This window comes from Neoarius graeffei, chromosome 25, assembly GCF_027579695.1.
Source record: "Neoarius graeffei isolate fNeoGra1 chromosome 25, fNeoGra1.pri, whole genome shotgun sequence".
Taxonomy (NCBI): Eukaryota; Metazoa; Chordata; class Actinopteri; order Siluriformes; family Ariidae; genus Neoarius; species Neoarius graeffei.
Genome location: NC_083593.1, coordinates 20,303,426 through 20,329,073, shown reverse-complemented (window position 1 = coordinate 20,329,073; position 25,648 = coordinate 20,303,426). Strand labels below are relative to the sequence as shown.

General features: G+C 41.1%; 1 protein-coding gene across 4 annotated transcripts in view; it reads right to left on the bottom strand.

The window, feature by feature from the left end:
* The window catches only part of rxfp2a (relaxin family peptide receptor 2a), a 202,894-nt gene extending 180,769 nt beyond the window's left edge, over positions 1 to 22,125 (bottom strand). For 3 of the 4 annotated variants that reach the window (XM_060909646.1, XM_060909649.1, XM_060909648.1), the window contains exon 1: positions 21,867 to 22,117. In XM_060909646.1, coding sequence (XP_060765629.1) covers positions 21,867 to 21,948 — 82 coding nt within the window. In that variant the 5' untranslated portion in view covers positions 21,949 to 22,117. Of the gene's footprint in view, positions 1 to 21,866 lie in introns of all 4 variants that reach the window. The other variant, XM_060909647.1, reaches the window with a different exon arrangement.
* Positions 22,126 to 25,648: the final 3,523 nt, after the last annotated feature.

Sequence of the window (25,648 nt, the reverse complement as noted above, 5' to 3'; positions counted from 1 at the left end):
TTTTGATGTTGTCCCTGGTTCAGGAGTGGCTTGATATTAGGAATGTGACAGTTGTAGCCCCTTTCCTGAAGACATCTGTGCATGGTGGCTCTTGATGCACTGACACCAGCCTCCGTCCACTCCTTGTGAAGCTCTCCCAAGTTCTTGAATTGACTTTTCTTGAGAGTCCTCTCAAGGCTGTGGTCATCCCACTTGCTTGTGCACCTTTTTCAGCCAGCCTTTTCAGCAATGACTTTCTGTGGCTTACCCTCCTTATGGAGAGTATTGATGATCGTCTTCTGGACAACTATCAAATCACCAGTTTTCCCCATGATTGTGGTTGCATGGACTGAACTAGACCGAGAGATATGTATATTGTATTTATACTGTTTTACTCAAACTTGAAATGAAATATTCTAATATTTTGAGACAGTGAATTTCTGATTTTCATGAACTACAGTGGTGCTTGAAAGTTTGTGAACCCTTTAGAATTTTCTATATTTCTGCATAAATATGACCTAAAACATCATCAGATTTTCACACAAGTCCTAGAAGTAGATATAAAGAGAACCCAGTTAAACAAATGAGACAAAATATTATACTGGGTCATTTATTTATTGAGGGAAATGATCCAATATTGCATATCTCATCTCTCTCTCTCATTATCTCTAGCCGCTTTATCCTTCTACAGGGTCGCAGGCAAGCTGGAGCCTATCCCAGCTGACTACGGGCGAAAGGCGGGGTACACCCTGGACAAGTCGCCAGGTCATCACAGGGCTGACACATAGACACAGACAACCATTCACACTCACATTCACACCTATGGTCAATTTAGAGTCACCAGTTAACCTAACCTGCATGTCTTTGGACTGTGGGGGAAACCGGAGCACCCGGAGGAAACCCACGCGGACACGGGGAGAACATGCAAACTCCACACAGAAAGGCCCTCGCCGGCCCCGGGGCTCGAACCCAGGACCTTCTTGCTGTGAGGCGACAGCGCTAACCACTACACCACCGTGCCGCCCATATTGCATATCTGTGAGTGGCAAAAGTATGCAAACCTTTGCTTTCAGTATCTGGTGTGACCCCCTTGTGCATAAATAACTGCAACTAAACATTTCCAGTAACTGTTGATCAGTCCTGCACACTGGCTTGGAGGAATTTTAGCCCATTCCTCCGTACAGAACAGTTTCAACTCTGGGATGTTGGTGGGTTTCCTCACATGAACTGCTCGCTTCAGGTCCTTCCACAACATTTCCATTGGATTAAGGTCAGGACTTTGACTTGGCCATTCCAAAACATTAACTTTATTCTTCTTTAACCATTCTTTGGTAGAACAACTTGTGTGCTTAGGGTCGTTGTCTTGCTGCATGGCCCACCTTCTCTTGAGATTCAGTTCTCTTGAGAGGACAGATGCCCTGACATTTTCCTTTAGAATTCGCTGGTATAATTCAGAATTTATTGTTCCATCAATGATGGCAAGCCGTCCTGGCCCAGATGCAGCAAAACAGGCCCAAATCATGATACTACCACCACCATGTTTCACAGATGGGATAAGGTTCTTATGCTGGAATGCAGGGTTTTCCTTTCTCCAAACATAATGCTTCTCACTTAAACCAAAATTTCTATTTTGTTCTCATCCGTCCACAAAACATTTTTCCAATGGCCTTCTGGCTTGTCCACGTGATCTTTAGGAAACTGCAGATGAACAGCAATGTTCTTTTTGTAGAGCAGTGGCTTTCTCCTTGCAACCCTGCCATGCACACCATTGTTGTTCAGTGTTCTCTTGATGGTGTATGGAATCAATTTTGTGCCAAAATGTTCATACAATACTTTTGAAATATCAAACAAAAACGACAAATCAAAATACAAAAAAACAAAAAAAGTCAATTTTTTTAGACTGGCAAACAAATTATTTGTGTAATCGTGCAAAATATCAGTCTATTACTCTTCAGAAACCTTTTATTTTTGTTCCGGGTCTTTCTCGGTTTTGTTTGGCGTAATTTATTTTGGTTGCGATTCCAGCTTTCTCATTTGCGCTCCCTGACTTTTTGCTTGCAGTTTTGGCACAAACTTCACGTGTGGGTGGGCTGTCCAGGAATGCATTCCCATTGGGTAACTTGTGTTTGACTGACAGCTACGCTCAGCCATTCCCTACTCAGATTTTGGCGGACTGTTTGACGAGTGACCGATCCATTGACGGTAAACAAGGATCGAGTGGACTTCAGTGGCGACTATGATATTGAATTTACACTTTGTTGAATTAATTCAATATCATAGTCGCCACTGAAGTCCACTTGATCCTTGTTTACTGTCAATGGATCGGTCACTCGTCAAACAGTCCGCCAGAATCCGAGTAGGAAATGGCCGCAACAGCCTCCGGGGGAATGGCTGAGCGTAGCTGTCAGTCAAACACAAGTTACCCAATGGGAATGCATTCCTGGACAGCCCACCCACATGTGAAGTTTGTGCCAAAACTGCAAGCAAAAAGTCAGGGAGCGCAAATGAGAAAGCTGGAATCGAAACCAAAATAAATTACATCAAACAAAACCGAGAAAGACGCGGAACAAAAATAAAAGGTTTCTGAAGAGTAATAGACTGATATTTTGCACGATTACACGAATAATTTGTTTGCCAGTCTAAAAAAATTGACTTTTTTTGTTTTTTTGTATTTTGATTTGTCGTTTTTGTTTGATATTTCAAAAGTATTGTATGAACATTTTGGCACAAAATTGATTCCATAATGGTGGACTCATGAACATTAACATTAACCAATGTGAGAGAGGCCTTCAGTTGCTTAGAAGTTACCCTGGGGTCCTTTGTGACCTCACCGACTATTACACGCCTTGCTCTTGGAATGATCTTTGTTGGTCGACCACTCCTGGGGACGGTAACAAAGGTCTTGAATCTCCTCCATTTGTACACAATCTGTCTGACTGTGGATTGGTGGAGTCCAAACTCTTTAGAGATGGTTTTCTAATCTTTTCCAGCCTGACGAGTATCAACAGGGTGCCCACTCACACCTGATTGTCATCCCAATGATTGAAAACACCTGACTTTATCTACTTTTAGGACTTGTGTGAAAATCTGATGATGTTTTAGGTCATATTTATGCAGAAATATAGAAAATTCTAAAGGGTTCACAAACTTTCAAGCACCACTGTATAAGCCATAATCACCAAAATTAAAACAACAAGGCTTGGAATATTTCACTTTACATATAATGAATATAGAATATTTGAAAGTTTACCTTTTTGAATCAAAGTATGAAAAGAAATTAACTTTTTCACGATGTTCCAATATTTTGAGATGCATGATATACTGACGATATACAGGGTGTTTCAAAAAATTTGATATCATTTGACAGTCTAATAACTTTGCCAATTCTCATTCAATTGACCTCAAATTTTAACAGCATGTGTGGAAATAGGTCAAAATTTTATATTTAATGTTTTTTTGTTTTTATCTTTTTAGGTATAGAAATGGCATTCACTGGAAAAGAAAAGGCGTTTTGTGTGTTAGAGTATGCTCGAACACAGTCGAACAAGACTATGCAGCGTGTGTTTATGACTCTCTAAAAATGCGTCAACTGCAATGCAGATTTAGACATGGCACAAAAAGTTGAAAGAGGAAGGCTGTGTGTGTAGGGCAAAAGGATCTGGACGACCCCCAGCATTGGAAGAGATGGTCGAGTGGGTTCGCGAATATTGAAAATTTGTGAAATCGTTCATGGAATCCACATACCTTTGAGTTTCTCATTCAAATTTTGAGGAATAACTTTGGCATACATTTGAAAATAAATAAATGTTTTATTTTTATTTATAGATAGATAGATAGATAGATAGATAGATAGATAGATAGATAGATAGATCGGCACAGTGGTGTAGTGGTTAGCGCTGTCGCCTCACAGCAAGAAGGTCCGGGTTCGAGCCCCGTGGCCGGCGAGGGCCTTTCTGTGTGGAGTTTGCATGTTCTCCCTGTGTCTGCGTGGGTGTGCTCCGGTTTCCCCCACAGTTCAAAGACATGCAGGTTAAGTTAACTGGTGACTCTAAATTGACCATAGGTGTGAATGAGTGTGAATGGTTGTCTGTGTCTATGTGTCAGCCCTGTGATGACCTGGCGACTTGTCCAGGGTGTACCCCGCCTCTTGCCCATAGTCAGCTGGGATAGGCTCCAGCTTGCCTGTGACCCTGTAGAACAGGATAAAGTGGCTAGAGATAATTATATATATATATATATATATATATATATATATATATATATCGGGTGGGCAGAAAAAAGTGATACCCCTGTTTAATCAAGAATAACTCAGAAACTAGGCTATGCATACAAACTAAATTTGGTACATGTCATGAGCAGCGAGTTTTAGTCAAGTGGTGAAATTTCCAGCCAAAAATATTCATTAACGCAGGAATAATGAGGAAATACAAAATTCAGGTAAAAAAATGCAATGCCAGACGTTCTTATTGTGTCATCCAGTGCATCTACCAGTGCGTCTGCTGCCTGATGACATAACGTCTGCACGTGGCAGTCCCTATAACCTAAACATTCTGAACAGCCTGGTTTTGGAGCATTTGATTTTGTAAAGCCCTTGAGAGAAGTCATGGTTTTGAGTGAAGAAGATAAAGCTGTTGTTAAGGCCTGTGTGGAAGAGAAAGGCTGGGGTGCTAAGCGGCTAATAAAGGAGTTCCCTAGGAAACAGTGGAGCATTGCTACTCTTAACAGGTGGATTAAAAGAATTAAAGAAACTGGTTCCACAGATAGGAAGCAGGGCAGTGGACGACCTCGAACAGCTACAACTGATGATAACAAGGCCCGAGTTGAGGAGCTCATCGCATCCCAGGAGGACCAGCCAGGGTCACATAAATCTCAAAGACAAATTGCGCACGATTTGAACATCAGTCGTACTTCTGTTAGAACCATTACCAAGGAACTTAATTTGAAACCATTCAAGAGAATCAGGGTTTCAAGACATGATACTAACGTGAAACAGAAGCGAAAGACTCGCAGCCGGAATTTAAACGACAGGTATTCAGCCAAGGATGTAAGACGGATGGTGTTTACGGATGAAAAGGATTTTACGTACGAAGTTGCACGCAATAGACAGAACGATAGGGTTTATGGAAGAAAGAAGAATGACATTCCTCCCACAAGACTCTACCATGAAACTTCAAGGTTTACCAAGAAAGTCATGGTGTCGGCTGGTGTGTCTTGGAATGGAAGAACTAACATCCACTTTATCGATACGAACAAAGTTAAGGTGAACTCTCAATCTTACATGCAGCTATTGGAAAACGGACTTCTGCCGGATTGCAGACAACTCTATCCAGACGACACGTAAATTTTTCAGCAGGATGGGGCCACCTCGCATACAAGCCGCGTTACCCAGGAATACCTAGAACAGAACACTCCAATGTTCATAAAAAAGGATGAGTGGCCCCCACAGTCACCTGACTTGAATCCAATGGACTACAGTGTTTGGGATTCGTTATCCGAAAAAGTTTATGCCGGAAGGACGGAAAAGTTCACAGAACAGGAACTGAAGGACAAGATAATAGAAAAGTGGGATGAAATATCAGTTGCTGAAATTCGAAAGTCCATATCTTCCTGAAAAAAGAGACTTCGATTGGTTGATTCCGAGGATGGAGGCCATATCGACCATCTTCTCGATTAAAGCCGTGGTAAGTAAATAATAAGTCAACATCTGGCATTGCGTTTTTTTTTACCTGAATTTTGTATTTCTTCATTATTCCTGTGTTAATGAATATTTCTGGCTGAAAATTTCACCACTTGACTAAAACTCGCTGCTCATGACATGTACCAAATTTAGTTTGTATGCATAGCCTAGTTTTTGAGTTATTCTTGATTAAACAGGGGTATCACTCTTTTCTGCCCACCCGATATATATATATATATATATATATATATATATATATATATATATATATATATATATATATATATATATACACATTATATTTTAACACCCTGTATATGGCTATCATTTTATTGCCCACACCTATTTAGACTTCACTAATGGTTTCATAAAAAGCTGTGGTGTGTTTACCTGACTCTATTAAAAGCTACACTACCATAGCCAGCACAAAATTTCAAGAGAAGCCTTACACCAAATTTGTCTCTATGACTAGAACTCCGGAGTACTGCGAGAATTTTTTCAAAAGCCAAAGGGGTCCCCCTGTTCTTTCTCCCAACACAAACTCACCCCTCCTTCAGCGCAGTTCTCACCTATGCAACTTTACATTGTTATGCAAATATTGAGCACTTGTCAGTTTGAGCAAAGCAGCATCTGAGAAAGAGAAAAAAAAACGTGCGCATGTGCTTGGCATAAGTGTGATACACACTTTAGCGCAGAATGTATAATGTTCAAAAGAGATAGTATCAGATGGTAACTTGATATCAGATCAAGAGGTATGATTTCAGCACTTAACATGTATGTCTCAATGATCACAGCATTACCAAGACTGCTGAATAGATCAAAGCTAATTCATGTGGCTTCTACATGGATGCAAGTAATGCAACCTTTGCCATACAATATTCTCAGAACTGCTGCCACATTTTCCATCCTATGGTGTCTTCAGTCATTCAACATATAGTGTCTCAGTAAGGTATTGGGCCACAATGAGCCACCAGAACTGCTTCAGTGCACCTTAGCACAGATTCTACAAGTCTGTGGAACTGTACCCTGAAGGATTAACACAATTCCTCTAAAATATATTCTCTCAGTTGCTTTTTTGATGATGGTGCTGGAGTGCTATCAAACACATTAGTGGATATGTGTGCAACTCAATTGAGATCTGGGTTGAGAATACCCATTTTCATCCAACTAAGTAATTTGGCAATTCCTACGCAGTAACTAGCTCTCTCCTGTCACACAAAGGTTACCAACTTAGGAGGGCAAAAGGCTAGAAGACGAAGAAAAGAAGAACCACCCTTTATTTGTCACATGCACACTCAAGCCCAGTGAGATTCATCCTCTGCATTTAATCCATCTGAAACAATGAATACACACACACACACACACACACACACACACACACACACACACACACACACACACACACACACACAGATAGAGAGAGAGAGAGCAGTGGGCAGTCATACTACAGCACCCAGAGAGCAGTTAGGGGTTAGCTACCCTGCTCAAGGGCACTTCATATGCATGTACAGTGCCTTGAAAAAGTATTCATACCCCTTGAACTTTTTCACATTTTTCCACCTTACAACCACGAACTTAAAAGTTTTTTATTGAGATTTTATGTGATAGACCAACACAGAGTAGCACATAATTGTGAAGTGAAACGAAAATGATAAATGGTCTTCAAAAGTTTAAACAAATAAAAATCTGAAAAATGTGGCGTGCATTAGTATTCATCCCCCTGTACTCTGATACCTCTAAATACAATCCAGTGCAATCAATTGCCTTCAGAAGTCATCTAATTAGTTAATAGAGTCCTACTGTGTGTAATTTACTCTCAGCATAAATACACTTGTTCTGTGAAGGCCTCAGTGGTTTGTTAGAGAACACTGAAGAACAAACAGCATCATGAAGACCAAAGAACTCACCAGACAGGTCAGGGATAAAGTTCTGGAGAAGTTTAAAGCAGGGTTAGGTTATAAAAAAAATATCCCAAGCTCTGAACATCTCAAGAAGCACTGTTCAATCCATCATTCAAAAATGGAAAAAGTATGGCACAACTGCAAACCTACCGAGACATGGCCATCCACCTAAACTGACAGAGCGAGCAAGGAGAGCACTGGTCAGAGAAGCAGCCAAGAGGCCCATGATCACTCTGGAGGAGCTGCAGAAATCCACAGCTCAGGTGGGAGAATCTGTGCACAGGACAACTATAAGTCATACACTCCACAAATCTGGCCTTTTTGGAAGAGTGGCAAGAAGAAAGCCATTGTTGAAAGATAGGCATAAGAAGTCCCATTTGCAGTTTGCCAGAAGCCATGTAGGGGACACAGCAAACATGTGGAAGAAGGTGCTTTGGTCATATGAGACCAAAGTTGAACTTTTTGGCCTAAATGCAAAGCGCTATGTGTGGCGGAAAACTAACACTGCTCATCACCCTGCACACACCATCCCCACTGTAAAGCATGGTGGTGGCAGCATCATGCTATGGGGATGCTTTTCTTCAGCAGGGACAGGGAAGCTGGTCAGAGTTGATGAGAAGATGGATGGAGCTAAATACAGGGCAATGCTGGAAGAAAACCTGTTGGAGGCTGCAAAAGACTTGAGACCGGGAAGGAGATCCACCTTCCAGCAAGACAATGACCCTAAACATACAGCCAGAGCTACAATGGAATGGTTTAGATCAAAGAATATTAATGTGTTAGAATGGCCCAGTCAAAGTCCAGACCTAAATCCCATTGAGCATCTGTGGCAAGACTTGAAAATTGCTGTTAACAGATGCTCTCCATCCAATCTGGCTGAGCTTGATCTATTTTGTAAAGAAGAATGGGCAAAAATTTCAGTGTTTAGATGTGCAAAGCTGGTAGAGACATACCACAAAAGACTTGCAGCTGTAATTGCAGCAAAAGGTGGCTCTACAAAGTATTGACGCAGGGGGGCTGAATACTAATGCACATCACATTTTTCAGATTTTTATTTGTTTAAAATTTTGAAGACCATTTATCGTTTTCGTTTCACTTCACAATTATGTGCTACTCTGTGTTGGTCTATCACATAAAATCTCAATAAAAACTTTTAAGTTCGTGGTTGTAAGGTGGAAAAATGTGAAAAAGTTCAAGGGGTATGAATACTTTTTCAAGGCACTGTACTAGCATATGCTTCCTCCTCCACGACATGTGAAGCCAGCCGTAGCATATTACTGAACAACTGCTCATACTGCAACAAACACTTAGGAGAAAGTACTGCTGCAGCAAACACTCAGGAAAAAGTCCTAACTGACCCTTTCTAATGCCTTCAATTGTTTAGTGTTGCTGTGATTGACATGGGATAAAAAGTATGGCATCCCTCCCATCCAGAGAGCACAACCAAGTTTGCTCCTTTGGTTCCCAGCAATGGATGGATGTGGCATCATCGTGATTTGAGGTGGCTGTACCCTTATGACAGGGTGCACGCTTTTCTACTGCATCTCTCAGGAGTCCCACTGGTCTAGTTTTTCCCCCCATTTTCAATGCTGACATTAAGAGCTGTTGGCTAACATTTTACACAGATTTTTAAAATATGGCTGTTGCCGGTGCTGCATGATGCAGCCCTCATTGTCACACGTGTTTGACCCATCATCTGGACCAGTGTCAGGTACGAGGTAGGCGGATGTAAGTGCAGAAGTATATATTTATTTACAGTGATGATTATGTACAAAATGTGAAAACAGACACAGGCAAACAATCCAAATTGGCAGGCTAAATCCAAAACATTAATCAGGCAAAGGGTCAGGCAAGGCACAAACAGGATATCAAAGGCAGAGTGAAAAATGAGAACGAGGAACAGGCACCAGAATCAGGAAACCAGGAAGTCACAAATAGGAAACAAGGCTCGGTAATGCGTACTGACGTAGCGTAATACTTTGCACCGATACTGCATCTAAACAGTCCTTATATCAGTGCACATATAGGTCCTTTTTTTTAAACATTTATTTATTATGGATTTTGTTCATTTAACAAACAGAGAACAATATAAGACAGCACACTTAGGCACATATAATAAAAAACAAAAAGTTTTCAGTCATAAGGATTACATTATCTGTACTTCAATAAAATAAAAGACAAAAGACAAAAAAAAAATAGATAAAGACAACTCAGTCCTATTTGTCATCCATCCAACCATTGACAATCGAATTGTTATTCTCAAGAAAATCACAAAAAATGTTCCATATTTTCAAAAACTTGTCAAGTTTGTTCTTTGTTGTGTAGCTTATCTTCTCTAAAGCAAAATAAAAGGTCATTCCCCTCAACCATTGCACTGTGACACAATGTGTGTCTGACTTCCATGAGCAAGCAATACAACGTTTGGCTTCTAAAAAACAAATATTCAGTAAAGACTTTACTTTTTGGGTGGTAATGAAGCCCTCTGGGTAGAGATTTAGTATATATAATTTTGGGATCGAGAGGAATTTCCTCACCAATGGTTTGGCTAGCCAAGTCCAACACTCTCCTCTAAAATGAAAATATCTGTGGACATTCCCACATACAATGAAATAAGGTACCTTTTTGGTCTTTACATTTGGAGGCAAGTATCGGGTATATTAGAATTAAAGCGATGTAATTTAGCTGGGGTTGTATATAATCTAGTTAGCCATTTATACTGAAGTAGTTTTGAGTTTGTATTGCTGGATTGAGTCTGAGCAAGGAGACATGCATCTGACCATTCCTCTTCTGTTAAATTCTCCTGCAAGTCCGTTCTCCATGCTTGTAGTAAGCGTTGTGATGACTCTTTAGACTTAAGGCCAATTTATGCTGACAACCCAGTCCTCGCAGATAGCGTCACAGACAGTGTCTGCGTAGCCCCCCCCCTTCGCAGACGCTATCTGCGCGCACCTCCCAAAAATTGTGACCACCGCAGAAGCCTCGCAGACAGCGTCGCAGACAAGAGGGCTCTGATTGGTCCACTCTACATCCGCTGTACACGCACTTCCGCTTCCTTACTTTCCCGGTTTGGTTTGTTTTCACGACCGCCATTTTTAAAAACACGAGCGAAGATGGAGCAGCACGAAGAGCGGTTGATTGAGGAAGTGAGGAAGTATGTACCGTACATCTATACGACTCCAGTTCTAGTCATTATAAGTAACCGGAGGATAAACACTCCACTAACCACACCCACCAACTACTCCTAGCGTTTCGCGACTTCACGCCCCCTTGCGTTGTGGCAGTGAATAACATCACGCACGCCTATTACTCCCCGCTCAACGATAAATTACAACTGTCTGGGAAAAGCTATCTGCGAAAGCCTTGTCGCAAGAGCATGCAGAGGCCTTTACTTACAAACAGCTTATACAACAATGAAATCTGGCCCCTAGAGTGTAAAAAAGTCAAAGTGCAGTCTTCCAGAGAGGATCGGGGAGGAGGTCTCATACTATTGCTCTGTTTGGAGAGGATGAAGCTCCTTAGTTGCAAATATTTAAAAAAGTGTTTTGCAGGAATCCCGTATTTTGATTTAAGCTCCTCAAATGACATGAGAACCAAGTTATCATTGTAGAGGTCAGCTATCTTGGCTATACACTTAGAAGCCCAGATTTTAAACCCTGAGTCCGCTTTGCCAAGTTGGAAGTCATCATTACCAAAGATTGGGGAGAACTGAGATAGTGTAGTGATTTCTCCCAGATATGCAAGGGCGTTGTGCCAAATCATTAGAGAGTTTTTGAGAAAGGGTTTTTTAGTCTGTTTGATTAGTTTCTGCTTGCTTGCAGAGTATATATACAGGTTTAAAGGAATGTTAACTAAATGTGATTCTATTAAGACTCAAGCAGGGGGGAGATTTCTCTCAAAATAAAACATTGCTGCTCTGATTTGAGCTGCCCAGTGATACCATTCAAGATTAGGTAGTTGTAGACCACCTCTATCAGATGGTAAATACAATAGGGAAAGTCTGAGCCTGGGGCGCTTGTTGTTCCATATAAAGTTTGAAAAAAGCTTTTTAAGTAGATGAAAGAGTGAAGGTGGGGGAGCAAGTGGGATAGATTGAAACAGGTACAAATATTTAGGTAAAATAGACATTTTCAAGACATTTATTTGCCCAATCATAGAGATGGGTAGGTTTTTCCATCTATTTCTAAGTTGGGTAACTTTATCTGTTAAGGAATTGTAGTTATTGGGAACAATTTTGTCAATAGTAGGGGTGATCCTCACACCTAAATAAGTGAAACCTTTTAGGGAGACCATAAAAGGAGTGTGGATTGGAGGGCTTAGTCTTTCCTTTTCATTCAAAAACAATATTTCCGATTTGGAGTAATTTATTTTGTAACCTGCAAAACTACCAAAGTAGCTTGTTAGGTCAAGTAAAGCAGGTAAAGTCTGTTTTAAATTAGAGCAAAGCAAAATGACATCGTCAGCATACAGGGCTATACGATGTTCCATATCGCCTATATTTATGCCTCTGAAATTAGCATTATTCCTAATTGCCATGGCAAGAGGCTCAGTTGCCAGGGTAAACAACTATAGAGACAGGGGGCAGCCTTGTCTTGTGCCCCATACAATTTGAATGGTGCTGAAGACAGACCATTTGTTAGAACTACAGCCTGGGGGTTAGAATAAAGAAGCCTAATCCAGTTGAGAAATTTCCTCTTTATGCCATATCTTTGAAGGACCTCAAACAGGTAGTGCCACTCTACCTTATCAAAGGCCTTCTCAGCATCCAATGACAGAATAGCAGTGTCCATACATCCAGTTTTTTCAGAAATAATATTAAGAACTCATCGTATATTGTGAAAGCCTTGTCGTCCCAGAACAAAGCCGTTCTGGTCAGAGTTCACCATTTGTGGTAAAAGTATATCTAACCATCTAGCTAGTACCGTACCTTACATAGAATTTTAAGATCATCGTTACGAAGTGAGATTGGTCTATATGATCCACATAAGGTAGATATTTTCCCTGGCTTTAACAACAGTGTGATTATTGCCATATTTAGAGAAGGGGGGAGGGACTCATTGTCTAGAGACTTTTTATACATTTCAAGCAAAAGTGGTATTAATGCATCCTGAAATGTTTTATAAATTTCCATGGGAATCCCATCTGGCCCTAGTGTCTTTCCCCTTTTCATAGTACCAATGGCCGCAGACAACTCTTCATTGGTTATGTCAAGGTCTAAGTCAGTCAACAAATTCTCTTCAAGAGGGTTGATGTTTAATGAATCCAAAAATTTATTTTGTTTATGTAAAATTAAGTTTGAATAATCTGTGCTGTATAAGTTTTGATAGAAACCTAAAAAAGCTTTATTAATTTCCTTTGGGTCACTAGACTCTACACCATCATCTAACTGAATTGTATTTATTGTTCTTTCAGTTTCAGATTGTTTAATACGCCAAGCTAGAAGCTTACTAGCCTTTTCCCCTTGTTCATAATAGGACTGTTTCAGTTTCATCAGGCTTTTAGTTGCCTTATTTACAGACAGAACATTATATTTAGCTCTGAGTTCATTAAGACATATAGCTCCTTGATTATGTTTAGGTGCGCGTCGTTAACGGCACGCATGCTAGAATCCGCTTGATGCATGCGCAGTCCGGAATGTGCCAGAGAGCTCTTCAGGTGCATGCGCTACAGCGCGCAGGACTGACAACCAGTCAATGTGCACTTACATCATTCATGGTACTTCTTGTGGTGGGAGAGTACCTGCCCTGAATTGGGATCTAAAAAAGTCCCTCAAAATAGCATTCTAAGAACTATGACAGTTCTCAGTTCCTGCAGTGCAGACAAGCAAAAAAGGGGCAAATTCCTTCAACAGTTCTAACAACTGTGTGAAAAACTAAAAATATCCCAAACTTTGAATATCCCATGGAACACCATTAAATCCATTATAGCAAAATGGAAAGAATATGTCACCACTACACACCTGACATGAGAAGGCCGCTCACCAAAACTCACAGACTGGGCAAGGAGGGCATTAATCAGAGATGCAACAAGACACCAAAGATAACACTGAAGGAGCTGCAAAGATCCACAGTGGAGATGGAAGTATCTGTCCACAGGACCACTTTAAGCCATACACTCCACAGAGCAGGGCTTTATGGAAGACTGACCAGAAAAAAGCCATTGCTTAAAGAAAAAAATAAGAAAACAAGTTTGGAGTTTGCCCAACAGCATGTGGCAGACTCCCCAAACACATGGAAGAAGATTCTCTGGTCAGATGAGACTAAAATTGAACTTTTTGGCTATCATGGGAAATGCTGTGTGTGGCACAAACCCAACACTTCCCATCACCCTGAAAACACCATTCCTACAGTGAAGCATGGTGATGGTGGCATCATGCTGTGGGGATGTTTTTCATCTGCAGGGGCAGGAAAGCTGGTCAGGATTGAAGGAAAGATGAATGGCACTAAATACAGGGCAATTCTGGAGGAAAACCTGTTTGAGTCGACCAGAGGTTTGAGACTGGAACAAAGGCTCATGTTCCAGCAGGACAATGACCCTAAACATACTGCTAAAGCTACACTGGAGTGGTTTAAAGGAAAACATTTAAATGTCTTGGAATGGTCTAGTCAAAGCCCAGACCTCAATCCAATTGAGAATCTGTGGCAGAACTTGAAGATCACTGTACACCAACACAACCCATCTAACTTGAAAGAGTTGGAACAGTTTTGCCTTGAGGAATGGCCAAAAATCCCAGTGGCTAGATGTGCTAAACTAATAGAGACATACCCCAAGAGACTTGCAGCTGTAATTGCAGCAAAAGGTGGCTCTACAAAGTATTGACTTTGGGGGTGAATACCTATGCACACTCCAGATTTCTGGTTTTTTCATCTTAATTATTGTTTGTGTCACAATTAAAAAAAAATTGCATCTTTAAAGTGGTAGGCATGTTGTGTAAATGAAATAGTGCTAAACCCCCCCCCCCCCCCAAATCCATCTTAATTCCAGCTTGTAATGTGACAAAACAGGACAAACACCAAGGAGGATGAATACTTTTGCAAGACACTGTAGTACTTCATTGGTAACTATCAGACCAACTCAAATTATATACCATGTGCAGCATGCAAGTGTATGTCCCATTTAAGGATCTTTCTTCTTGAACAGTGAAAGACCGCATAGCACTTCCGTAAAGCAGAATTGTTTAAGTAGTCACTCTGAAAAGTAGCAAACTGATTGTTTTAAAGAGGTTGCTCTTCCATATTTTCGACATTTTATGCAGCAAACTCCAAGTAAGCATTTTCCTTGTATGAATATTTCTATTCTTGTCACACCAGGACCCCAAATACTTGAAGTCCTGATCATCAGTTAACACTTGCTTAATTCACGGCTTGAAATACGCAGTGGTCCGGTTGCCTGAGGCGACTTAATTTGTCATTTGGCGGATAATTCCTGTCACTAGCCAGCCTGGCTGGCTAGTTGAAAATAAAAAATATATATGAAGCGAAGATTCAGACACACCGTCAACTAAAGCCGCCACATATTAAGCGTGTGCCGTGTCTGTGTTAATCGATGTGTTTATCGGCAGGACGGAAAATACCGAAGAATTCCGAATCATATCGTGTACGAGTCAGGCTGTCGTTTTTTTCACTACTGCACATGCATATCACGCATCTCGTTGAATATCGCGGTAATCACGTTATCAAATTCAATAGATGTGGCCACAATATTGCCCATTTAAACACGTGTTTTTGTTGTTGTTTACATCTACATCTGACAAAGCTACGTTGCGATGTGGAATTTTCTGAAAGGTGTACAGAAACCGCCAGAGATGGGGACAAAGCGACCTCGGTCTGAAGAGGAGAAAAAGCCCACCGATAAAGCGTACGAGAAGGAGAAACGACAAAGGACTTATAAGCAAACGTGGGAGCAGGGTAGGCCTTGGCTGCGATACGATTTTTATGGAATAATTAAATTTTTTCAAGTTGATTCCTAGTCGGCGGCACGGTGGTGTAGTGGTTAGCGCTGTCGCCTCACAGCAAGAAGGTCCGGGTTTGAGCCCCGTGGCCGGCGAGGGCCTTTCTGTGTGGAGTTTGCATGCTCTCTCCGTGTCCGCGTGGGTTTCCTCCGGGTGCTCCGGTTTCCCCCACAGTCCAAAGACATGCAGGTTAGGTTAACTGGTGACTCTAAATTGACCGTAGGTGTGAATGTGAGTGTGAATGGTTGCCTGTGTCTATGTGTCAGCCCTGTGATGACCTGGCGACTTGTCCAGGGTGTACCCCGCCTTTTGCCCGTAGTCAGCTGGGATAGGCTCCAGCTTGCCTGCGACCCTGTAGAACAGGATAAAGCGGCTACAGATAATGAGATGAGATGATTCCTAGTCAATATGAAGCTCCTAATGCTTTCTCTCTCATAAATGGTTAAATACAGAAAGCATGTTGGACATATTTTGGGTGCTATAGTCATGATAGTAAGTATATTTGTTTTCAATACTCATACACCAAGTTGCCAAGTTTTCCAATATATTATTATTTGTTGATATTATATTATGGTGCTCTGTGTTGTTCTCATTTATGTATTTAACAACAGTATCAAAATACTCGGGTCTTGAAATAAATGCACATTAGTCATGAACAATGGTAACTACTCTCTTTTGTGTTATTTTTGACAGAAGTAAAATTCATACATGAACAAATTTTGGCTAGTTGATTTTCTGTTTGGCTAGTTACTTTGGAAGGTAACTAGTCCGGCTGGCTGGTGAAAAAATATATGAATTTCTAGGCCTGTAATTGCATTGTTATTTAGGGTGTACAGTGGCTTTATCTCCACATTAAAAAAAATAGCTTTGTCTTTTTTGTGTTTATCATCAGTCCTACTTTCTCATATTCCTCTTCGACACAGTCAATAAGTTCCATATCTGGCTATTAGTACAAAAATGGTTTCATTCCTTTTCAGGACATTCCAAATTGTTGTATTGGCTATGCCCAATGCGATGGGAATGTGCAATGGTTCTGATTGATTTTCCCTCTTTTCTCAGCTTCTAAATGGCTTGCTTTTTTTCCATAGACAGTTCTCTAGTCTTCATGATGGTTTATTACTTTTGACAACAAATACAATATTCACAGGCAAAACCAAGAGCTCAAACCAAAAGTAGAAATTCAGAGCTATTAATTGTTTAAACAAAATTAATCTAACAGGGCACCTCTGGGCAACAAGAAACATCTATCAGTCACATGTTCCAATATCACTTGTGTGGGTTCAAACAAAAGTTGCCAAGTTTTAAGTTGTTTAACACGTCTAGATGTAAATATCAGGAAATGACACTGCAATTCTGATCTATTGTCTCATATTCATCATCTTACCTCAAATTCAAATGTTTTGAGAATATAGAAAAAAAAGAATTCCAATTCTTCTTCAAATTCTTTCTTCTTCAGGCTCAGCCTTTATTTTATTTTGTCATGCTCCACTCCATGACCTCTACATATTTGTATTGCACCATGACTTATTTGTCTTATAGATATGTCAATATAATCTTTTCTAACAGAAGTAAGTGATATTGCCCTTACCATTGCTAAAATTACATGCATGCCCCCTTGCAATATTCCCACTGTTGAACAGTCATTTTCTAGGTTATGACCTACAGACTAAGAAACCACATTTGTCAACAACACAATTCTGATATGAATCAGAGCTTACAAACCAGAGACTCTGTGTGTGTGTGTGTGTGTGTGTGTGTGTGTGTGTGTGTGTGTGTGTGTGTGTGTGTTAGAGAGAGAGGGTGATTTGGCAATTAATTTTTTTCCAAGTGTCAAACTTACACTGACAGATTCAATGTTTCTTACCGAGATACCTACACAGTGCAGATTTACACCTCACCTTGTTCACCATGATATGAATGTAGACTGTCTGAATGATAGTTCCAAATTTTCAAAAAAGGAACAGGAAAGACAGGTAATCTTACAATGACAATAACAAAACATAATGATGTCATGTCCCGTGTTCTCAATTGGTTCTGCCAGACTTGGGAATTAACATTTAAGTGATCTGATACTTTACCGTAAGTAGGGGAGAATGGGAAGACTTGGAACAGGGGAGACTTGGGACAGTTTATATTCCATTAAATTAATTTCAACCAATCGGGTTTTAGATTACATCAGAAATTAGATATTGCCCCTTAGAATAACCTACTTCCTTTGGAAGCACAAAGCTAGACACTGCAGTAGGGTATGTGCAGTTAAATATTTTTGTCAACCTTAACTTGTATTTTCGACTTCACCTCCACCTCCATTCTATGGTATAATGTGCGCTGGTGAATTCAGGATTTGTTAGGAATTAAAGTATGTAGCCTCAAGTCAACATATATAGTATTATTTATTAAACTTAAATTCTGGGGAAAACCATTTAAGGATTTTTTTTTTCAAAATGGCCAGATGGGGAGAGTTGGGACAGTTCATGTTAAAAGTTTTCTTTCTTGTGGTTTACAAATATAAATAAAAAAAATTGTTTAAAATGTGGGTGTGTACCTGCATGAGGATTAAACTTATTTCATTCCTTCTTGTGGAACTGGAAATGGAATTGTTTTGTTGAATCAGGTTTTGGCTAAACTGATATTTCTTCTATAGCTGTACCAGCATTGTGTGTTCATACAGCTCATATGTTACAAGCTTTTAGAATAAATAAAAATTAAACATGTAGGCCTAGGTATTTTATTTTTGTTCCATGTCAACCCACTTCGTCCCAAGTCTCCCAACATAATGCCCTATATCTCTCCTCAGTGTCTCATGTCTCCCTGCAAAAAAATAATTACAGAAAAAGTGAAGCCTGAAGGCCAGTATCTGTGACAAGCTGAGAAACTACTGTTATGGTAAGAGGGTATAGTAAATACTCTCTAATGCAATATGAATGTGACACTATCTGCAAAATTTCACAAAGTCTACAAAAACTGAAAACTTGTCCCAAGTCTCCCCACTCTCCCCTACAGCTTTACTGTGTGTTTAATGCAGTTGGTTGAAGATTGGGTTTGTCTGAAAGCAGCATACGATAAGAATAAAGATGATCCTGTGTAATGATCTCTCAATAATTAGTCTATCTTTATGACATGCAACTTATCAAGTGCCATTCCAGCCACATCACAATTTTAAATCCGACAAATCAAATTAGCGTTATGGTCTTTGTTGAGGATTTTTTGAGGCACTGTTGTTTTGTTGAGTAAATATCAAGATAAGTGTTACATTACAGTACTACCAGTGAGTCGGGACTATATTCTGCATGTCGATATTATGCCAAGTGTGTGCATGAGAAGGGAGATGGGCGCAACCAGTGGCGTCGTTTGGCCCTATCACTTGGGGCTATAGCCCCGGGTATTCTGAGCCTAGCCCCGGGTATTTTCACTCTCAAAAAAAGTCAGAGATTAACAGAAAATAACTGACTGAAACAGATCAGAACTTGACTTGCAGCATCTGAAGATGGAGGGGGGAGGGGGGAACAAGGGGGAAATGGGGGGCATAATTGAGTGCTGCACAGTGCACATTCAAAATTTTGGTGAACACCAACAGAAGAAGTTAATTCAGAACTGTTTGGAAGATGACTTCAAAAAACAATCCACTATTGTTGGATTTTTCAAGATGAAAGCACATGGTAAGTCATCGACCGTGGGTGTATACATAGAATGTATCAACAATGCAGTAACCTATGTTGATGCATTAAAAAAACGCTCTGTGTAGCCTGCTTATGTTGAATTTACAGTGTCGGGTCTGTATGATTTAGTGTCCCAGGTTCGCTCAAAAGTTCGAGTGGTTTAGTGAATATCTACAGTGATAGTCTATTTGCCCTAGGTTTATTTAACAGGTCAACAACAATTTGTGTTTATGTTGACACCAATAGTTGCCCTGACATAATTTAATCATATGTTTTAATGCTGCTTGTAGCCTACGCAGAACCAGCCAGCCGACCATACCATAGCCAGCCTTTGGCATATTAATGACATATAGGAATAAATAGTTTTGTTTTGTCACACAATATTAATGTCAACATTTGTAGTATCTGAACAACACAAATGTATCTCATCTCAATGAGATGAGATAAATTTGTGTTGTTCAGATACTACAAATGAGCTGCTGCAATCAATTGAGCCTGGATGCATTGGAGAAAATAGTGTTTGTTTGTGTGCTCTGTGAGAGAAACTTGGAAGACATATTTATATGTCTTCCAAGACACTAGGCTCCCAGCGTGTCGTGAGAGCCTCACTTCCTCTTATTGAGGATGTCTACAGGAAGCGATATCTCAGGAGAGCTATAAACATCATCAAAGACTCCTGCCATCCAGCACACAAACTGTTCACTCTCCTGCCCTCGGGAAGGTGCTACAGGAGCCTTCGGACCAAAACCACCAGGTTCAGGAACATTTTTTTTCCTTCAGCAGTCTCACTGCTGAACTCCAGCCCCCCCAAGGTCCCCCCCACATACACACACACACACACACACTCATCAATATCGTGTTTTGTATATACTGCAAATACCTATGTATCATATCATTGCACTACAGTTCATTCATATTGCACATTTTCATTCATATTGCACATTTTGAACATACTACTGTGCCGTAAATATCTCATCTCATCTCATCTCATTATCTCTAGCCGCTTTATCCTTCTACAGGGTCGCAGGCAAGCTGGAGCCTATCCCAGCTGACTACGGGCGAAAGGCGGGGTACACCCTGGACACGTCGCCAGGTCATCACAGGGCTGACACATAGACACAGACAACCATTCACACTCACATTCACACCTACGGTCAATTTAGAGTCACCAGTTAACCTAACCTGCATGTCTTTGGACTGTGGGGGAAACCGGAGCACCCGGAGGAAACCCACGCGGACACGGGGAGAACATGCAAACTCCGCACAGAAAGGCCCTCGCCGGCCCCGGGGCTCGAACCCAGGACCTTCTTGCTGTGAGGCGACAGCGCTAACCACTACACCACCGTGCCGCCCCCGTAAATATCTATCATATCATTATACCATTCCATACCCTGTAATTCCTGTACATTTATATTTACGTATATTACACTTATGTTATTTACTGCTATGCACTTCTGGTTAGATGCAATCTGCATTTTGTTGCCTTGTACCTGTGACATGTACAATGACAAAGTTGAATCTAATCTAATCTCATCTCATCTCATCTCATCTCATTATCTCTAGCTGCTTTATCCTTCCACAGGGTCGCAGGCAAGCTGGAGCCTATCCCAGCTGACTACGGGCGAAAGGCGGGGTACACCCTGGACAAGTCGCCAGGTCATCACAGGGCTGACACATAGACACAGACAACCATTCACACTCACATTCACACCTACGGTCAATTTAGAGTCGCCAGTTAACCTAACCTGCATGTCTTTGGACTGTGGGGGAAACCGGAGCACCCGGAGGAAACCCACGCGGACACGGAGAACATGCAAACTCCGCACAGAAAGGCCCTCGCCGGCCACGGGGCTCGAACCCGGACCTTCTTGCTGTGAGGCAACAGCACTAACCACTACACCACCGTGCTGCCCTAATCTAATCTAATCTAACCTAATCTAATCTAATCTAATCTAATCTAATTTTATATGATCATAGTCTTGTGAGATGGGATGTCAGCTGGGATTATTGAATGTTGTAATATAATAATGTAGCTTTCAGTTTGTGTCTTTGTAGTCCTAAAGGAGAGATATGTGAGCGAGAAATGATATATTTTTTATGAAACTGATGATAAATTTCGCTAGTGATATTTAATAGTCAGCTGGCACATGCCTCAGTTTCCTAAGACATTATGGGTGTTGATAAATAAGGAAACAGAAATTGACGTGAACGACATAAATTTAAAAACAGCAGTGCAAAAATCAGTAATAAAGATGTCATAACATTTGAAAGTGTGTGTGGGTGATAATATTTCTTGTAAAGTTAGATATAACCTCCCCAACCTATCTATATCAATCTCCTTTAAAAATAAATAAATAAATAAATAAATAACAATACAAGCCCCAGGACTTATTATTCCCTGGTCTTTTCAATAGCTAGAAACGCTCCTGGGCGCAACACAAGCTGAAGTGCTTTAATAAAGTGTAGTTGTTCAAACAGACGCTTCTCAGTAATAAAATTAAATAACTCCTACTCTTCACTTAGAGGTTCAAAGGCAGTGTTGAAAAGGCACGTTGTAACTGATTGACATGAAACTGCTGAACTGATTGAAACCAGCCTGTGTTCTTCCCAGTATGGGGCAATTTAGGTGAATGATTAACTCTCTCTCTCTCTCTCTCTCTCTAAAGGGGGAAAAAAACAGACAAAAGTTAATTAATTTTTACCTTGTGGTTGCATGATGCTCAGCTGAAGCCGAAGAATGAAGGCGGCTAAGTGTGTTAAAGTGAGAGTGACACAGCTCCTCATCTCTCCCTCTTTCACTCTGCTCACACGCTCCTGCAACTCTCACACTTAATGTGCTGGTATAACATAAGAAAAATATGTTTTCGCATGTTTCAGTTCCAACGAGAACAAACAGAAAATCAGTCAGGAAACGTTATGAATATATACATATATGTGAGTGAGGATGACTAGGTCTGACCCGCAGCGGCTTTAAATGAACTCCGTTTCAAAACCAGCGGTTTTGTGTCTCGTGGCTCCGCCTTCATTTAGTTCCGTCACTCACGACTTGCAGAAGATTGGAGAGAGAGAAGACTGCTGGGACACTCCTACAGTTCTGCTGGTGTTTTGGCTTTACACTCGTACTTAAAGGAGATACGCAGAACCTTTATTTTTAAATAAATTTCTGAGTGGATAGTATCTCCATCCTTGACTCTTGTATGCTGCATAAATGGGAATTATATATATATATATATATATATATATATATATATATATATATATATATATATATATATATCAGGGTTCGAATTATACATTTGACCCTATGGGGGTCTCTATTTAAAAAAAAAACAAAGCAATGCATACTCGCTCTCCTGGACCAGCGCACTTTTGTGCACTGCAGCACTGCAGTGCACAGCTTTCACATACAGGCGCGCGCTTGCACGCACGCACGCACACACGGTGTTGCATATATATTGTTAAACAAATTATATATATATATATATATATATATTGTTAAACAAAGAAAGATCGTTGTGAGATAGAGGACAATTCTTCTTCGGACTTAACTTCACATTCGATTTCGCAGGCTGCAAATTTCAGTTTGCGCGCATAGTGGTGTGGTGGTGAAGTACAGCCGTACATCTCATCTCATCTCATTATCTCTAGCCGCTTTATCCTTCTACAGGGTCGCAGGCAAGCTGGAGCCTATCCCAGCTGACTACGGGCGAAAGGCGGGGTACACCCTGGACAAGTCGCCAGGTCATCACAGGGCTGACACATAGACACAGACAACCATTCACACTCACATTCACACCTACGGTCAATTTAGAGCCACCAGTTAACCTAACCTGCATGTCTTTGGACTGTGGGGGAAACCGGAGCACCCGGAGGAAACCCACGCGGACACGGGGAGAACATGCAAACTCCACACAGAAAGGCCCTCGCCGGCCCCGGGGCTCAAACCCAGGACCTTCTTGCTGTGAGGCGACAGCGCTAACCACTACACCACCATGCCGCCACAGCCGTACATGTTGTGGTTTAATAACACGTTCAATACAAAGTTATGGCTGCATGGTGATCGGAAATGAAACGAGTTTTATTTATATTTATATGGTGATATAGGCTATTCAAGCTTATTATGGTGATATATGACATATTTGAGGGGCGGCACGGTGGTGTAGTGGTTAGCGCTGTCGCCTCACAGCAAGAAGGTCCTGGGTTCGAGCCCCGGGGCCGGCGAGGGCCTTTCTGTGTGGAGTTTGCATGTTCTCCCCGTGTCCGCGTGGGTTTCCTCCGGGTGCTCCGGTTTCCCCCACAGTCTAAAGACATGCAGGTTAGGTTAACTGGTGACTCTAAATTGACCGTAGGTGTGAATGTGAGTGTGAATGGTTGTCTGTGTCTATGTGTCAGCCCTGTGATGACCTGGCGACTTGTCCAGGGTGTACCCCGCCTTTCGCCCGTAGTCAGCTGGGATAGGCTCCAGCTTGCCTGCGACCCTGTAGAAGGATAAAGCGGCTAGAGATAATGAGATGAGATGAGATGACATATTTGAGAGACTTCCACAGAAAATTAAGTTTGCTTCTTTCATGGGAGCCTGAGGGAATGGGAGCTCAGCTCCCATTGGCTCCCACGTAATTCAAACTATGATATATATATATATATATATATATATATATATATATATATATATATGTTAGCGCTGTCGCCTCACAGCAAGAAGGTCAGGGTTCAAGCCCCATGGCCGACGAGGGCCTTTCTGTGCGGAGTTTGCATGTTCTCCCCGTGTCCGCGTGGGTTTCCTCCGGGTGCTCCGGTTTCCCCCACAGACCAAAGACATACAGGTTAGGTTAACTGGTGACTCTAAATTGACCATAGGTGTGAATGTGAGTGTGAATGATTGTCTGTGTCTATGTGTCAGCCCTGTGATGACCTGGCGACTTGTCCAGGGTGTACCCCGCCTTTCGCCCGTAGTCAGCTGGTATAGGCTCCAGCTTGCCTGCGACCCTGTAGAACAGGATAAAGCGGCTAGAGATAATGAGATGAGATGAATGATTCACCACATTTCGTGTCAATTAAATCTTTTTAATAGTAAAGGATCTAGATAAATCCAGTGACTATAGACCAAACTTTAATATGCCTAAAGTCAATGTTAATGTCAATAATGACTATTATAAATTGCCAGTGGTAGACCCTCTGATGATAATGCTCTTCTAATAATATTCTATGTCTAAGTCTAGGTTAGTAAAAGTCAGACAAAAAAAGTCAGACAAGTTCATTAGAATCTAACGTCTGGTCTGGTGATCTAACCTTGTCAGATATAGGGTCGTCTGATATTTTTTCTTTGTAGTTTGGCTTTCACCATTTCCACCAATGGAACTTCGTTTCATTATCTCATTCAAGAGAACAAAATTTAAAGGCAAGCAGGCAATAAATGCAGAAGCAAAAAAACAAACAAAATGGTTGAGTGTCATGGGTTTTCTCGTTCTCTCGCGCGTATCATTAATAGCGCCATCTGTATGCTTTATCAGTAACTGCTAAAACATTGGGTGGGCTCAAGTGTGTACTCCGCGGCGTACCGAATTCTGCTCGATTCATATACACGCTTGATCTGTGCGCGCATGCCTCCAGCATTCACTCCAATCCCCCCGTTACACCGATCAGTGTACCGACCGGGGAATCGGCATATACTGCGGGGTACACACTTGAGTCCACCCATACAATGTCAGACACACGAAAAGCGGAAAGTCAACTATTAATTTTCGTCAACATAAACGTATCAAGTTATATATTTTTTAAGTAAGGGCAGGCGGGAGATTTTTATGTTGTCAGCGGGAGGTCGGGAGGATTTTCTAAATGTTCCCTAAAGCGGGAGATCTCCTGCCCACGGTGGGAGAATTGGAGCCTCTGTAAAAAAAATATATATATATATATATATATATATATATATATATATATATATAAAATTTTTTTTGAGAGTTAAAATCAACCGCAAAGTTGGCATTCAAGCTGCCCCACTGAGCCAGCCAGCCCTGAGTGCGTGATGTCACTGCAGTAACTGGTTTTAAAGGAACAGTCCACCGTACTTCCATAATGAAATATGCTCTTATCTGAATTGAGACGAGCTGCTCCGTACCTATCCGAGCTTTGCGCAACCTCCCAGTCAGTCAGACGCAGTCAGATGCGCTGTCACTCCTGTTAGCAATGTAGCTAGGCTCAGTATGGCCAATGGTATTTTTTGGGGCTGTAGTTAGATGCGACCAAACTCTTCCGCGTTTTTCCTGTTTACATAGGTTTATATGACCAATGATATGAAACAAGTTCAGTTACACAAATTGAAACGTAGCGATTTTCTATGCTATGGAAAGTCCGCACTATAATGACAGGCGTACTAACACCTTCTGCGCGCTTCGGCAGCGCATTGATACGGAGCTCAGATATCTGATAAAATAAAAATTTATGGTGAAAGTAAGAAATACCATTACCAGGAGTGTAGCTGGGGGGG